At 49.6% G+C, this 16,049-nt stretch overlaps 1 protein-coding gene across 3 annotated transcripts; it reads left to right on the top strand.

The window, feature by feature from the left end:
• The first annotated feature begins 8,627 nt into the window (after nucleotides 1-8,627).
• Nucleotides 8,628-15,115, top strand: SPINK4 (serine peptidase inhibitor, Kazal type 4). 3 transcript variants are annotated; one of them, XM_017816368.1, is made up of 5 exons: nucleotides 11,611-11,704; nucleotides 12,668-12,702; nucleotides 13,019-13,131; nucleotides 13,835-13,922; nucleotides 14,961-15,115. In XM_017816368.1, the coding sequence occupies exons 1-4, from the start codon at nucleotides 11,641-11,643 to the stop codon at nucleotides 13,887-13,889; spliced, it is 267 nt and encodes an 88-aa protein (XP_017671857.1). In that variant the 5' UTR covers nucleotides 11,611-11,640; the 3' UTR covers nucleotides 13,890-13,922; nucleotides 14,961-15,115. The 3 variants fall into 3 exon arrangements, with proteins under 3 accessions (XP_017671858.1, XP_017671857.1, XP_017671856.1); XM_017816369.1 differs by lacking the exons at nucleotides 11,611-11,704; nucleotides 14,961-15,115 and adding an exon at nucleotides 8,628-8,687 and having other exon boundaries at nucleotides 13,835-14,008; XM_017816367.1 differs by lacking the exon at nucleotides 14,961-15,115 and having other exon boundaries at nucleotides 13,835-14,008.
• The last annotated feature ends 934 nt before the right edge of the window (nucleotides 15,116-16,049 follow it).

Below are 16,049 nucleotides of genomic sequence, written 5' to 3' on the forward strand. Positions count from 1 at the left end.
CGCACCCCGCCCCGGCATCCCTCTCCCGGCTCCGGCATCCCGCCCGGCCTCCCGCCCGTCTCCCCAGCGCCCCGGAGCGGACGGTCCCGCCGCTTTGCCGGCCTTTGTGAGCGCACCCGGCTTTGGCTGGCTCTCCAGCACGGTGCCTGGTGACACCGTGTTGGAACGGCGGCTGCAGGTCACTGTAGCAGCCCGAAAAAGCGCTCGGCTGTAGCGCGGGCTGCGTTTGGGTTCATGCCCAAACGGTTCTGCGTTTGGAGGGCTGCGGGTAGTCTTTGCTTGGCACTGCTAAGTGTAAACTCTAATTTTCTGTCAGGTCGGTGGAGCTTGTTTCAACCTTTCTGCAAAGCAAAAAAAAGACCAGAAGCACCTTTTTGTTGAATATATCACAGCACTCTGGCAGTGCCAGTGGCAGGGCCTCCTGGAGGTCTCCAGCCAAACATCCTGCTTGGAGCACAACTTGCCAGGAGCAGGTGAAGTCAGCTGTGGTTTGATCCTGCTGAGTCTTGAAAACTGTCCATCATGGGGATTTACACCTCTCCGGTGCCCTGTCCCAGAGCTGTCCAACATTTCTCAGGAAGGAATTTCCTCACGTCCATCATCAAGCCAGTAGAAGTGCCTGGGCAAGCAGGTCTGGACACCATCCAACATCCCTCAAAGTTACATGTGTTTCTTATAACTAGGGAGTCCATGAGCCTGGGAAGAAACCTCCTTGGTTCTACGGGAAGAAACCTGCCCTGTAGCCCTGTCTCGGCCAGCAGCAATGGTGGGGGAGGGTTTATAGTGTTGCCCTTCTGTAAGAGCAGCATCAGTCAGGAAGCCAGAACTAACCTTGCTGTTCCCCTGGGTGCTGCAGGCACGTTGCTCATGGCTGACTGGAGAGTAATCAGTGGTACATTGGTGACTCATGGGGTAAGTGAGACTGACAGCTGACCAGGCAAAATCCTGCTTGTGGTCTGGCAGACTTGCATGTATCTGGTTTAGACCTGTGGGCTTCAGAGTGCTTCAGGGATACCGTGTGACACTCAAGTGGTTTTCAAGTGCAATAAATAACTCCTGCCAGTAGCCCTTAATGCTGCTGTTTATTTGGTCTCATGGAAGCAAAGTAACTCAAAGAGAAAGTGGATCTACATTCTTCTCATTGGTTAAAACTACTTACCAACACACACAAGCGCCACTGCTATTGCCCTCAGCCCTCGTGTGTCTGTTGATTTCAGCAGCCTCTGGTGCTGCCTGGTGGGTTGCCAAAGTGTTGGTCTGTGGAGCTGGGCTCTCATCCAACAAGGTTGGATGCTCCTTCAGTGTTCATTCAATGACTGCTCACAGTTACTCTTCCACATTAATATGTCGCTGGTGATCTTTGAAGAAATGTACCGTGTCCCATACTTTGACCTCCAACAACAGCACTATTTCTTAGTCTCAAGGCTGGCCCTCTTGGACCAGCTGAACCTCATCAGGTCGATCTGATCCCATGGACTATAGCTGTTCAATGCTGTGCAAGTGCACATCCTTTCTTTTATTACTGGCCGTGGTGGTGAAAACCAGTAGAACCTGATCTTGGTTTCTGATGCTGTGCTGAGAGAGCAGAAACAGGAACAGAATGCTCAAGAAGTGTGGCTGCTGCCATTGGTGGGAGAGTCCGCACTTGTCTTTAAAAACTGAAATGGTCAGTGATCTCCAGAATCAGTCTTGAATGTGGACAAATATACATTGCTCTCAGACAAAGAAGTTTCCTTCTTCTGGAGGAAAGTCAACAAGGAGTTGACTTCAGGTCTCAGTGCTTCTTTTCACACTTTCCAAGTGGCTTCCACTAACCATCTGAAAGCCCATCTTGGAAGATGGGCATTGCTTTCACCATGAGGAAGCTCGAGTAGAAAGAGCTATCCTGCAGCCAAAGTGCATGACCAGAGACATCTTCTTCCTCCTTTCTGTTCACTTGCATGTTTCTCAGTTCTTTCTGACACTTTCTGCAAGTCAGTCAAATAATCACCTTGTGCTTTGTTTAAACCCGATGTTGTGAGCATGACACTAATGCCATCACTGATGGCACTGATATTCTCAGTCAATGTTCAAACAAGGACTCATTAATTGCCTTCTTCAATGAGTAAACCTAGCTTTCAAAGCTTTCAGGCTCTCCAGACATCTTTTATGCATCAGTTAGCAAAAGGCAACCCACAAGTGAGACAGCAGAAAATCCATTCTTCAGAACTAGCAGGTCAGTCCAGAGTTTCCACGTTTCACTGCTGTCAGCAAATACCTGGACTTGTGTTAGTAAAATTTGTCTCTCCCTTCTTTCAGCTTTGAACTGGGCACTTGGAGGGAAAGTTCCCTGTGGTGCATTCTGAGTTAGACCTTGACTGTGACTCAAGGCAGAGTCAGTTTGATTTCCCATGACACTGTTATGTATGTCTTGTTTCAAATTTGGCTAACAATAGCAAAAGAAGTTCCAGCACAGTATTCGGGACAAACATCAGAGGGATAGAAAGTGTCTAACACATTTTTCCACAGGTGCACTGTAGCTCCCTACCATGAATGCCTGCTATGTTTTATGTGAGTTGTATAAAATATTGCCATTTTTTCCATGGAACCACTGTCTTGCTTGCACTTAACATGGCTCTGGAAGTAGAGCAAGGCTTTGTGATGAAAGAAGCCTCTGTTGCAGGCAGGGATCATTCACACTGTGCACCACTCTAGTGTGCAATGATGGGTGTAAGGGTAAATATAGGTTTATAGATCCAAGCATGTAACAGCACACCTATTTTTGGTAAAGAAGTAAGATATCCTACTGAACACATGAGTGAGGAAGTATAAATACAGACCTTACAGGAAAAATGCAAATGTGCATATGCAAGGTCTGGCTGTGCACACTCCATGTCAGCCCTCTCCAGCTTTTCACCACTGCAATCTCCACCCCAGCCAAACCTGTAAGGAGTTCTTAGAGATCTCACTTTTCCAGGCATACCCGAGTCCAATTCTAGCTCCCTGGCCTCATTATGCTGGTGATGTTCTTTTTCGGTGAAGCTAATTTTTAACCTTTTTCTCTCTACAAAAACTACTGTGTGACTATAGTGTTTTGCTGCACACGATTACATCTGTCCGTCCACGATGCCTAAAGACTTGTAAGTCTGATTTTAATCAAACTTGGCAGTTGGAAGAGATCATAAACACCCAAAATACCTGCTGAAACAAGTCATCAAGATGCAACAGAGTGAAAGTTCACTGGTAATCTGGTAAGACATTTGTAGCTAGGCATCAAAGCAGGAGGAGGAAGAGGGAAGCTATAAGCCCTGTACTCTTAGAAGAAAAGCAAAGTTCTCGAGCAGCATAGCAGAATGCAGGGAAGGATGTGAATATGTGCCACATGGGGGTTCCTCAGTCATGCACCTCAGGGAAGGATTGTTTCAGTGTGATCTAGCTTTCCTGGTCTGTGCTGAAGTCAGTGTTTTAGCCACAGAGGTAGCATCATCTGTTGCCATGGGGCAACTGCTCCTTACCTGAAGACCAGTTTGGTCACCACCAGCACTGCAAGGATGCTGTGCTGCCCCCTGGTCCACAGCAAAACATGACACATCTGCGTGTGTGGTCTTGTGGAGCTGAAGGTGCCTGGGACAGGCACCCTGGGTCAGGGTGCAATAGCTGTTCTAGCCCTTCTAATTATCTCTGTGTCAAACTTCACAAGCCCCCTTCTGGCCAGGAAGGACGCTGAGAAGGACAGCCTCCCAGCAGCATTCCTATCAGCTTAAGCCACGCTTAGCATGCATCGTGTCAGCTTCTCCAGGAAGAGTGGGAATTTGGGCTTGTGACCCTGCTCTTCGGTGCGGTCACGGCAGCCCTGAGCATCCGTGGCTCAACATCAGGCCCCGCAGGTGGGAGCAGCCTTGGCTTGCTCTGGGTGAAGCCCACAGCCCCAGGTCACTCACAAGTGCAAAAAAGAGTGCACGTCCCCAGGGCATGAAAGTGCTGTCTGGCATAAGCGCGGCTAGGGCAGGAAGCAGGCAAGAGGGAAGGTCGGAAGGCAGGGTCCGGATTTAGAGCCCGGCCAGGATGGAGAGGGCTGGTGGAGAGCGGTGGGTGGCAGCGGGTCCGTGCGGGGGTTATCCCGGTTCACAAGTTTAAAGGTGCCCTCTGCTGGCACCGTGCTCCTGGGAGCTGGCGGAGAGCCCGGCGTGTGCTCCCGCGCTCCGGGGTGCGCTGTGCTGGCAGCTGCCTTAGTAGAAACGCTGCTTCCAGGGATGCCAGCAGGACAGACATATGCTCCCTCTCTAGCGGCGTGGGCCGGAGGGGACCCTCACTGCTCCCTTCAAGGCCTGCAGAACCCCGGGGATATCCCCACGCTGGGGCATGCTACGCGGATGGGTGGGCGAGCATCCCGGCTCCATAGCGCGCCACCGTTCAGGCACGTTCCTGGGCTTTCTTCAGTGCCGTCGTGGCAGCAGTCTACATCCGCAGGGCAGGGCCGAGAGGCAAGGGCATGGCTCCGTGCTCTCTGCAGGTTACTCTGCTGCAGGGCCACGACGCTGAGTGTCCCAGCACAGCCCCCTGCTTTCGGGATCCTGCTCCGCAAGGTTACCCACTGTGTGATGTTCTTCTGCCAAAGCACTGGTTTAGGACGAGGACTGGGAAGGGCTGACTTCATCTGAAGGGACAGGTAGCAGTCAAGGCAGGCAGCAGAGGAACAAGTGAAGAGAGGCAGAAAGCTCTTGAGATCCAATTGCAACATCCATCTGCCCTTTGCTGAGAGCCCATAAGAGTCAAATCCAGGGCAGCACTGTTTTTTGTGGAAAGAACTTTCATGAGAGACCAGGCCATGAGCTTTGCACATTACTTGAAATAAAGACCTCAAGACCTGAAAAAAGAAACTCGAATCATCTTATAAACCTTGAAGTCTTTTTGCAAAGTTCCTCTTTAATTTCTGCTGCCAGCAGTGAACTGTTTTTGTGGGGCAGTTTTGCACAGTGAAGCAATTTGGGAAGAGTCCAAAGCAGCCCTGATATAGTTAGTGCTGACACAGACAAGCTCCTGCTAATCTCCCTGCCTCCTGAATGGTGCTGGCAGGTCCTGTTGTGGACTGAGGGTGTCCCATATTTGTGACGGGAAAGAAGCATGAGCCTGTACCTCCTTACCCAGCCCTAGGGGACTTATTCCCTCTTTCCTTTCAGTTGTATCCAATCCTGTAATGTGTGCATCTTTTTAACTGAATGGTGTTAATCTATGTCCCATGTCTCAGGTCCCATTCTGGGTGGTTGCCTTAGCAGAGAAGTGATAATAATTCTCTGCCTGTCAGAGCAAAGGGAGGTGCCTGCAAAACTTTGCTCGTGTGTAGTTTGAGAAAAACAAGAGAAAAAATAACTTCACCTGCAGAGAAACTCGTTGCCAGGCAAGAAGACATGTTCTAAGTGTGCAGCTACATTCATCTAAGTGAAGAGAAATTTCCACCATTTCTTAGTCTTTGATAACTTTTAACATGAATGTTTCCTTTATCAGTTTGGTGGGTTTTTTTAACAGCTAGGCATTGTGGTTCAGACCAAGGTATGGTGCCATACACATCCTTTTCTAATTACTAAACTAAGGTTAAATGGGCCTTGCCAAAATCTGGCTCCAAAACCAGCTTAGGTTGGGTTACTGCTGCACTTTCTCAGTTCCTTGCTAGGCTCATCTTCTGTTGGTTTGGGTGGCTCCTGCTGTAGTGCATAACATACAGCCCGAATCATTTGTCACAGAAATTTAATCTATAAATCAGATAAATCCATTACAAGGGTGCTCAGCAGTGCATTTCTTGTTTATTCACTGCTTCGCCTCCTGGGATAGACAGCAGAGGTGCCAGGACCTGGCTAGACCCTTGGACATGTATTTTCCAGAGCAGAATCTGGGATGAAGATTATGCACAAAAGTGTGGTTTGGTGCCACAGTTGAGTTCATTTTGCCTGACAGTCCCCTAAGGGGAAACTGTGTTAGCATCTGGCTACTCAAAAGTAAGCTGCTCCCAATACTTTTAGTTCTGTTTCCAATCCTTCTAGTTCTGCTCTGATCCACTAGTACATATCTAGATGACCACAGTGTGGGGATAAAAAACAAAGCAAAGATGTGAGTTAACAGAGGATATTGCTATTAATGTAAATGAGATGTCTCAGAGACTGCAAAGTTCACTCTGCAGCTTTAGAAGAGAAGTGAAATCAAAAGCTGCAGGAATGTTCCAAGAAATAGGATGGGTTTCACTGAGGGTGGTGGTGCCCTTCTGTTCAATGGTATTTTGTTGTGGCTCCCTCCCGGTGTTAATTGATACATACCCAAGTAGTTAATAGGTCACTTGGAAAAAATTATATTTGCATATTAGGTGGGCTCTGAAGTCACAAGTAGCAGGCAACCTCAAGGACACACGTTTCTGCTCTTAGTGTCTACATGGAAAACCTGCATCTTCCTCCTCTGGCAATTTAGCTCATGGGAAAGTGCTGAGCAGTGTGTGTGCCTGCACATTCATCAGATAAACAGCATACTAGAGAGTGTTTTGTTCCCTGATTCTTCTTCAGATGGATGCTGCACCCTTGGACATGTAGGAGAAAGTGGAGATGTGTGAATGTTAACCAGTGGCAATTCGGAAAGTTGGCCGGGCATGACTGGGTGACACTGTTCTCAAAGATCCATGCAAATGCAGCATCACCAAACAACATCCCCTCAAAATGCAAGGAGAAACAGAAAGACTTCCCTGACTCTCTTACATTATGTCCCTTTTCACATCAGTTCACCCTGGGGTACCTTCAGGTCCTTTAGCAACTGGCAGACTGGGAAGACCAGGCCTTTCTTGCAAAAGTCAAGGGACCTCCTCCACAAAAACTCACCAAGAAGAGCTGTCACTTTGAAGGGGAGAGCTGGCATTATGTGCTACCTGTTTTTCTCCAGTGTGCTGCTAAATGCAGGATGGTGACAGCATCCAGTCCTGCACAAAATGCAATTAGCAATACTGTTCTCAGAAGGTATAAAAGACTGAGGTCCAGTACAGGTTTGCTCATTCAGAAACCAGCTCCAGGGAAAAAGAGACTCAGAAACCTGATTTTTTTTTTTTTTTTTTTTGTATATTACAGTGGGTGTGAGTTCCCAGATAAGCAAGACTGAACATCAGTGTGCTGGGAACAGCCGATATACCTACTGCTGCTGCCAGCATCCAGGTTATCTGTGTCAGCTCAGAGCAGGAGGGCACAGTCCCACAGCAGCAAGGGAGCTCTGCCCACCCATCCCAGGCACACAGCCTCATCCCCTCCCTGGCACCAGCACTGTGGCTTGGTGTACACTGTGCCAAGCACTTGCTGGGCAAAAAGTAAACCTGTGGTTTTCTGCTGTTTTATCTGCTCCACTGAGGATTTGGTCACCCAATCCTCTTGTGTGAGCATGTGAGAAAAAGCGACTCAACACCATCCTTAAGCTGCCAAAAAGCTGCAGGGCATTTGCAGACCGCAGATGAATTTAGAGCATATCTTGTAGTACAGAGGTCCAAACAGGCAGAGGTAAACACAAGAGAGAGGAGAGGAAGGTGCCCTTGGATCAGGACAAGCTGCAGCAACTTCTGCCCAGCTACAGAAACTTCACCAGCAGTAAAAGCAGGAGAAGAAGGTGTGCAATCGATGCTCCCCCTAAACTGTTGCACTTCTGAGGTCCAGTGTACAGCCTGGCTTGGCGGAAGCTCTAATCTTCTCCAGATTGATGCCACCTTGGCCCTGACCTTATCCAGTGAAAGTGTCAGCAGGCAGGATCAGTCCACGTAGTCACCCTGTCTTGTGTTCTCACAGCTGACAGTATCACAGGGAAATCTTTCTATCATCAGAGAAATAATGAGCCTTTCTCATTGCCTGACACATGGGATTATTTACTCACAGCAATAAAGAGAGGAGTGAGGTGGCTGAAGGTGTGGTTTGAATCTAGAAAGTCTGGCAAAACTGCTGGGAAGTGGTGATGGCTGATCCCTGCCCTAGTTACAGAGGGTGATCTCAGATGTGAGGGTTTGGCTTCACTGTATAGCCAAAGGAAAACCTCTGGTCACTTGCATCTCTGGTGTTGGTTCATTTTTGGTTTGGTTGGTTGTTTTGGGGTTTTTTTGTGTGCGAAGGAGAACAAATTTGTCCTTCTTACTTGTGGAGAGACCTCAGAGTGATCAGAGGGACAGAGCAGCAACTATTATCCTCTCTATAAAAGCCATCTGGAAGCAGGGAGTAAACTAAGGATGAAAATGAGCATGGTACTTGCCCTCCTCTTTTTGCCTTGCCCCTTTGTGCAGCGGGAGGGTAGATAGTGGGCTCTGGGCTTGGGCTTTACAAGCAAGGCAGCATCTGCTCTCAGGGTACTGCAACATTTGTATGATCCTGGTGTCTGCTGGTATGCCAAAGGCCTGGGAGGAGCAGCAGAACAGGAGTTAAAATATCAGTGTGGGTGCAGCAAGTGGGAAGGCCAAAAACAGCCGTGAAATCCAGGAAAGAGAACAGATAACAGCAAGGAAACGGCAGGTGCTGGGTGGGGGGGTGACGACACCAAGGCCATACCACCGATAAGGCCACCACGCAGACGTGAGTGATGTGATGCAATCCAATTTGGACTCCTGCCATCTGTGCCCACTCAGATGGAAAGCCTGCAAACAGAGCTGCAGTCTCCTGGGAGGGGAAAGGTGTGATAAGGGCTCATGATGCGACAAGTGATCCCAGGTCAGTGTGTGGACATGGACTGGTGGGTGCCAAGGGAACAAGCACAAAGGCAGGGGCAGTGCCACAAGCGAACAAGGATGAGATTGGTTGTGGAAGCAGGAGTCTCCTTCCTTGTTGCCACTGTCTCCAGCAGTTTATCTGCCTTGCTGGTGACAAGACTGGGACCTTCATACCTGCCCCTTGTACGTATCTTGCTGGTAAAAGTGCAGGGAGGATGTGGCAGAGCCAGCTGGAGCCACTTGGCCAATGTGAGGGCAAGCATCCACTAGAAAACCTCCTGTCTTGCCCAAAGAAGAATTCCCCCACCTATTCTTCGAGAGGGACAGGAGACAGAACTTTTGTTAGGGGTTTCAAGCTTGTGCTTGCAACAGAAAGAAAAGCCAGAAAAGACAAAACCAGTTTGCAAGGGGTGATTCGCCTTTGTCATCTCTTAGCATGTCATTTTAATTTGCTCTGTGAAGGCAGTGGCATTTCAATATCACTGAGGAACGAGGTGTAGGAAGATCAAGCCTCATATCAGGCAGCAGCTTTTCCACAGCACTGCTGATCTCCAGCACAGAGAGCACCCAGACATTTCCTGCTGCCCTCCATCCAAGGGGAGTGATCTGGAGCACACAATATGTTCCAGCAGCACAGCCCCAACATGTTGCTCCTGTGCTGCTGCTGGCATGATCCAAAGAACCAGGCCTTGCTTGGGACTGGAGCCACAGCAGGGTTCTTTGCAGCAGCAGCACCAGAGGCATTACAATCAGCAATTGGGTATGGGTTTTGGTAGTAAAGATTTTGAAGAAGACTGTAAAGGCCCATGATAGCCCTCATCCAGGTCTGTGCTGTGTGTTGGTGTGGGAGCAGCTTGCAGGAGGTGGTTCCACGTTGACCATGTAGCTGAGTGTTGGCTAGGAGCAGATCTGCAAGATGGGAATACATGCATGTGTGCTGGAGAGTCACATCTGCTTGTGCCATGGGCCCAGCATGCTGGTGGCAGGGCCCTTCAGGGCTCACCCTCCAAGCCTTGTGCACAGCAGGGTTTGGTCAGGGCATCTGTGGCTTTATACATGGCCCACAGAGGATGGAGATCTCCCACCTCCCTGCTGGTTTGGGTTGTTCACCCTCTGGGATAAGGTTTCTTTCCTGACTCCTCACCTGAATATCTCAGGGCTGAAGTTGCTTTTTGTTCTACCATCTGGCACTACCAAGAAGAGATTGGCTCCATCAACTTCCCTTTCAGCTGTTGTAGGCTGCTATCAGATCCCCCTTGGCCTCCCTTGTACTAGACTAAACAAGCCCAACAGGACCCCATGTGCCTCAGGAAAAACTGCTAATGCAGTTAAATATTTACTTTAGTTGAGGGATTTCCAAAGTGGAATAATAATAAAAGCCAAAGGTTATTGAACTGTGTAAACTCCATGAAGAGGGAATACGAAACATGTGCACAGCTGCCTCGGCAGAGTGGAGGAATGGTTCTGCAAGAGGAACCCTGAACTGGTCACCTTCTCCCTTCCCAAAACGTGGTCACAGCCCTACTAGGTTGCATATGGAAGGGCCTCCCAGTGGCAAGGACATGAGCAGCCTCATGCAGGGCCCACACCTCTCTAGCTATGGGGGATGCTCACCAAGCTGTTCCCTTTTGTCTCAGACAGACAAGGCCAGCCTGTATCTTCCTGTAGGGAAGAGATGTCCTAAGCACAGTCATAGTCAGATCCTCAGCAAATTCAAATGTTTGGTCTCTGTGTGCCTGGAGCCCTCCAAGCCTGCTGGTGGTTTCTGTAGGACACCTACCTCATGTCCACCCTTTGCACACATGGCACATCCTACCTGCTCCCATGCGGAAGGAAAGACCCTTTGCCCCTTCTGGCCCAGACCTCATCTCAGCAAGTCTATCCCAAGGGAGTTTTTTAGTCAACACTGACTTTATGCCCAGTGGTCCTCTTTCCCCTCCTTCACCCTTCACCAACTGATTTTGTTTCATGAAAGGAAGATTGGGACAGATGTGGAAAATTCAGTTTCTGAGAAAGAGATGATAAGGATGCTCACACAGAAGGACTGGCATCAAGCATCCAGTCTGGGAGGCAAAGCAGCTGGGCTCTTCTTGAGTGGTGATGTGTGTTGAAAAGACTGTGTCTCTTACCACTGAGGATCCTCCCCAGCCTCTCTGTCCCCTCTGTGCTCTGTGTGCCACTTCTGTGTATTTGATCTAGGTACCCATGCACACAGCTCCCTTCCAACACACTGAATAATTTTGCTCTGTCAATCTCAGCTGCAACCAAGGTGGTGAGGTATCATAGCACTTTTGACTATGTGACTCCCCTAAGCACAGGCAGTGACTGCACTTGCAGCTCTCTGCTCCCAATCAGCCAAATTTTGTTCTCTCCAGCCCCTCTGTACCCCCAGCCTGTCCCATCCCACCCAGTACCTAGGTGGGCTTGCTGCAGCATGATGGCAGGCCTCCTGTTGTGTCTGGGGTCCTGCCCAGTGCATCAGGCCGCTGAGTATCCAGCTGGCTGTATCTCATGGGATAATGCTCAGGCCACAGTGCTGCCACCCAAATCAGCCTGAATTTCCGGGCTTTTCTATGTGCAGTCTCACCACTCAAACAGAGGTACCTGTCATGTATGAAGAATAGCAGCTGCAAAGGGATGGTTTGGGCAAGATACACTCAGAAGTAAGGTGGCTGGGGTAAGTGGAGAAGAGCAGCCTTGCCGAACTCTGACAACTGTGCAAAGGGATTGTAAAGCAGCCTCCAGTGCTGTCACCTGAAGCTGGAAAGAGGCACAGGGGAAGCTTATCAGTTGCACGAGAGTGCCCAAGCAATCCATCCCTCTGGGTGTACAGTCCAGCTGCTACCAGCACAGATCAAAATGCTGGTTTTCCCAGCACTCCTGAGATAAGCTGGTGCCCTCCCTTATAAAGGCAGCCAGAGCAAGGTGCCCGAGCATGTCTGCCTGAACCAGCCATGGCTGTGAGGGACCTGGTGGTGGTGGTGGTGGCAGCAGTGGTGACTCTGGTTGCTGCCGGCGGTAAGTCTGCTCTGCTGCTTGAGGGAATGACAGAAGGACCAAAAGTGGGTGACAGGGAAGAAAGATCCAGAAATTCTGGTTTGGAGAGGTGAGGAGGGCAAACAAACAGTGGCAGCATGGTGAGGAAGGACTGGAGCAAACACACCGTACCTTCCTTATTAGCATTTCAGGGCAAGGATTGCAGGCTGGTTCATCAGCTGTATTGCACCTGGGAGAGGGATGGGATAGGGAGAGTTCACAGTTTGAACAGGAACCAGGTCCTAGGAGGACGGCACATACACTGGAGTGGCAGCTACTGTAGTTCCTGCTTCCATGAAGACTGGCAAGTCCTTGCAAGAACCCTATGTGCTCAGCATATTCATGTGGAAAGCACCTGTTTGTAGGTACTGGAAAGCCACTGCTACCTAGGTGCATGTAGGGGTGGTCCTGCACCAACCTGTGTGAGAGCCTTCATGTCCTTAGATGGGCACAGATGGGCTGTGAACTGTTGCTACTACTCTGCCTGACTGAAAAAGAAAGACCCACCGAATGCTGCTCTCCCTAGGGATTGCAATTGTCCAGCTGTGCAGCATCACCAGCCTTCTGAGGATACTCCATGCCCCATACATTACTGCCTAGTTTCCCATTTCCTGTGTTGGATGCTCTGTGGAACTTCTGGTCCAGAGACTGGGAGAGAGGGCTGTTGGAAGATGGCTTAGCGGGTAGGAACAGCCGTTTCCAGCTTTACCCCAGCCAGTGCAGCTGTGGATGGAAGCTGTGTACTGTGCTGCTGGCAGGGGGAGTGGGGCTGGCATGCAGCAAACTGATTCCCCCTCACGAAACCCACACAGCTGATTCAGGTCCTGAGTGGGCTCTGCACAACACTGCTTTCCCTTTGGTTTGGATGTGATCCTCAGTTGATGACTTGTGCTTCTGCCATCAGTCACAGGTGTGCCATGCTCATGGGTCTCTGCTCTATTTCAGGGGCAGAGCTGAATGAAAAGAGTGGCCTGAGAAAGGTAAGAGGTTTCTGGTTTTTTCCTTGTTTGTGGCTTGAGATGGATATGCCTGGTGTGCCTGGGAGAAAGACTGTTCCCAGCAATCATCCACGGACTCGTGGGTACTGGTGTTCCAGCACCAAACCCACATCAAATCCCAGGCTGCAAGTCCCACTGAGGGCTGTGGTGGCCTCTGCTCCCTGTGTGGGCATGCCCTGCCCCATTTGGGGCAGAAGGAACCAGGTTGCCGGTGGCACTTGCTCCTGCCTGGGCGTTGTGGGAGGAAGAGATAGGTCCTGCTGGCACTGAAATGTGTGCTGTGGTTTCTCCTTTCAAGCCGGTGTGTGCAGACATGGTTGACCTGCAGGCCTGCCCCCTCCTGTACTTGCCTATCTGTGGGACCGACGGGAATACCTATGCGAATGAATGCCAGCTCTGTGTGGAGCAAATGTAAGCTCATGCCCTTGGCAGAGACCTCCTGGGTCTAATTTAGGCTGTATGGGCGGTTGTGAAATACTGCTATTGGTGCTTGGGAAAATCCATGGCAGACTGCACTTGCATGGCAAATAACACAAGCCGTGTGTTGGGCTGCAAGGGGGGACGGGTAACCAGCTTGTCAAGTGAAGCTGCAGGGAAGTTGGAGGAGCTGCACCCAGCTAGTGTGGGGAAGGGGAGGCCTGGGGTTATCTAGCAGCAGCCTGCAGTTGCAAATGGGATGGAGCCACTTCTTCTTGGTAGTAGCAAGTGATACAACGTGGGGCAACAGCCACAAGCAGCAGGTCCAAGAGGATGAAAATTTGACGCAGGGAAAACCTTTTCCCCAGGAGGGTGGTGCACCATGGAGGTGTGAGGAGGGGGTCTCCATTCTTGTGGGGTGGTGGTTAGGGCTCAGACAGAGCCATGGCCACTGTAACCTCACACTAGGGACAGCCCTGCTGTGAGCAGGCTGGGCTGGAGACCCACCACAAGTGTCACAGGCCCTGGGAGGGGACATCTGTGAGCCAGGATGACTTGACCTCAACTTTTTAGACAGGAAAATGAGTAAGCCTATTTTGTAATAGTCAGTTCCATTCCATTTGATGGAATGCAGCCAAAGTGTGACTCGCAAAATATTTTTTTTTATCCCTTACTCTTTTTTCCTGTATTATTTTAGGAAAACCAGGCAAGACATCCGGATTCTGAAAGATGGGGAGTGTCAAAATACCTGAGCTTTCTGATAGCTTTCCTGAACCTAGAAACAGGTGATTAATTGATCCTGTGTGCTCTGTGCTGATTGGACACTTACATTAGCTATGGTAAATAATAAAAAATAACATGTACAATCTTATTTAAACAGCACTTTTTTGTGCAAGGCTGAGGGAAAACACGACAAGCTAGTTCCCATAAAGGGCTGATAAAAGTGTAGTCAAAACATTAATTTCAAATCCACATCACAAAACAGGGTGTTCTGCACATTACCTCACCCACATTACTGTGAGAAAAGCCATGGAGCAGTAGCAAGAACAACACAAATCCTTGTGAAGACAGTGCTGGACAAGTGCAGGTTTTTTTTCTGTAGGAGGCAATTTCGCAAAGGGAAAGTAAAGTTTTTTCAGGATGAGAGAAGATGTCTCCCTGGCTCACTAGTAAACTGCTTCACTGCTTCCAGAGGTGATGTAAATTGAAAATACTAACATCTGCACTTCTCATAGTAGATGTTATTCAGCTTTTTATCCAAAAGGCTTTCACATACCAATCAACTCAGATAATACATGGGGGCATGGAAAGAGCTTGAGTGGAGAAGCTGAACACAAGAGACCCCAGATCTCTGCTCCAGCACTTGAGAGCAACCTTCAAACTGAACAAATTTCAGGTCTTGGTTGCTCCTGGTGTCAGGGCCATCTTTGAGACTGTGGCAGGGCTCAGTCCCACCAGGGTAACAGTGTCAGTGTGCATCAGCAGTCTCTGGGGCTCCCTCTGCTCTTTCATCTTCCACTTCTACCACATGGTCCACAACTCACCTTTCACAAAATACTTGTAATGAGGTTGTACACCTTTGCTCATAGTGGCAGCTATCAGAGGACACTGACTAATCCAGGACTTGTCTCCTGAATTCAGTTCAGTCCTGCACCAGATATATTTCTACAGAATTACTGGCTGAGATTACAGACCAGCTTTGAAGAGTGTTTCAGTGTGAACTGACACCCTCCAAGGATAGGCCTGTCCTCACCCACAGGAGATCAAGCTGCTCTGACTTGCTATTATACTATAATTGTATACTGTACACCTCTTATTTGCAGGCATCTGAGTAAGAATACGGGGTGCATCATATGGTCAAGTGAGCTCCCTGAAGTCAGTGACCATTCTGCAAGTCTGGGAGCTGTGCCAGTGTCGTGGCTACTGTGCTTGATCAGCTGGAATTCATCCCCTCACCCAGTTCTGCACTTTGCTGGAGCCACCAGATGGGACACTGCAGCACCATAATGCACAACAAAGCCATTGCTGACAGATTTAATGCTGTACCAGGAAATAGTATTGAGGAGCATAAAACAGCCATGCTCAGTCAGATGGATTGCATCCACCATTTTCTGTCCCAGAGGCAGCTGCTGTCATCAAAAGTTTTCTCTCCTTAAAAAGTTCTTTACCAGGCTGAGAAGTCCTAGCCTGGCTCAGGGTTGTTTTAAAAGCTTTGATCGTCCCTGTTTTCCTTTCCTGGACCCTTTCCACTTCTGCAGAGGAGGGGACACAGCTTGCCCACCCATCCATGGGTGCTGCTGTTACATCACTTGCTCATTTGCCCTGAGGCTCTGCAAGCCTGTTTTTCCCTTTTCTGTCCTCCGGTAGCAAGGGAGAGGTGCTCTGGCTGTGTGCTGCTCTCTGCATTGCCAGGCCTTCTCTGCAGACCTTGGTGTCTCCTGTGCACCACAGGGAAGGGCTTTGGTGGGGTTATGACCCCCAAAACACTTCCATGGTGAACAACACAAGTGTACGGCTCACTTCTGTCCTGGGGTTTTCTGCTCCTGCTGCTACCAACCCAGCCACAGACAGGATGTATTTGGGCAGCTCTATCCCAGCTTTCTGCCAGGGCTGAGGGGAAGGTTATGCCCAGCTTAGCATGGTGCATGACTGGGACCCATTCTCCTCCTGGGGTGGCTGGAGGTCACCAGTATCTCAGCCCCATGCCATGGCTCAAGCTGCACAGGCAGAGTGGCTGCAGCCCTTCTCGTATTCCCTGAGAGCCACATCTATTTATGTGCAGAGGCTAGGAAAAAACAACACAAACAATCCAGAGGCTCTTCTGAAGAGGGAAACCACATGCCTCCAGCACAACGTGGAGTGTTTATTCAGAAACTGCAGAACTAAAGCACACACTTATAGGTCAGACCTGC

The sequence above is a fragment of the Lepidothrix coronata genome, unplaced genomic scaffold, assembly GCF_001604755.1.
Source record: "Lepidothrix coronata isolate B3197 unplaced genomic scaffold, Lepidothrix_coronata-1.0 Scaffold55, whole genome shotgun sequence".
Taxonomy (NCBI): domain Eukaryota; kingdom Metazoa; phylum Chordata; class Aves; order Passeriformes; family Pipridae; genus Lepidothrix; species Lepidothrix coronata.

What these genes read in the sequence shown, in the direction of transcription:
- SPINK4 (XM_017816368.1), top strand. Translation starts at nt 11,641, where the DNA reads ATGGCTGTGAGGGACCTGGTGGTGGTGGTGGTGGCAGCAGTGGTGACT. An exon ending in AAAAGAGTGGCCTGAGAAAG is followed by an intron (nt 12,703 to 13,018) that starts GTAAGAGGTTTC and finishes TCTCCTTTCAAG; the next exon opens with CCGGTGTGTGCAGACATGGT. An exon ending in CAGCTCTGTGTGGAGCAAAT is followed by an intron (nt 13,132 to 13,834) that starts GTAAGCTCATGC and finishes GTATTATTTTAG; the next exon opens with GAAAACCAGGCAAGACATCC.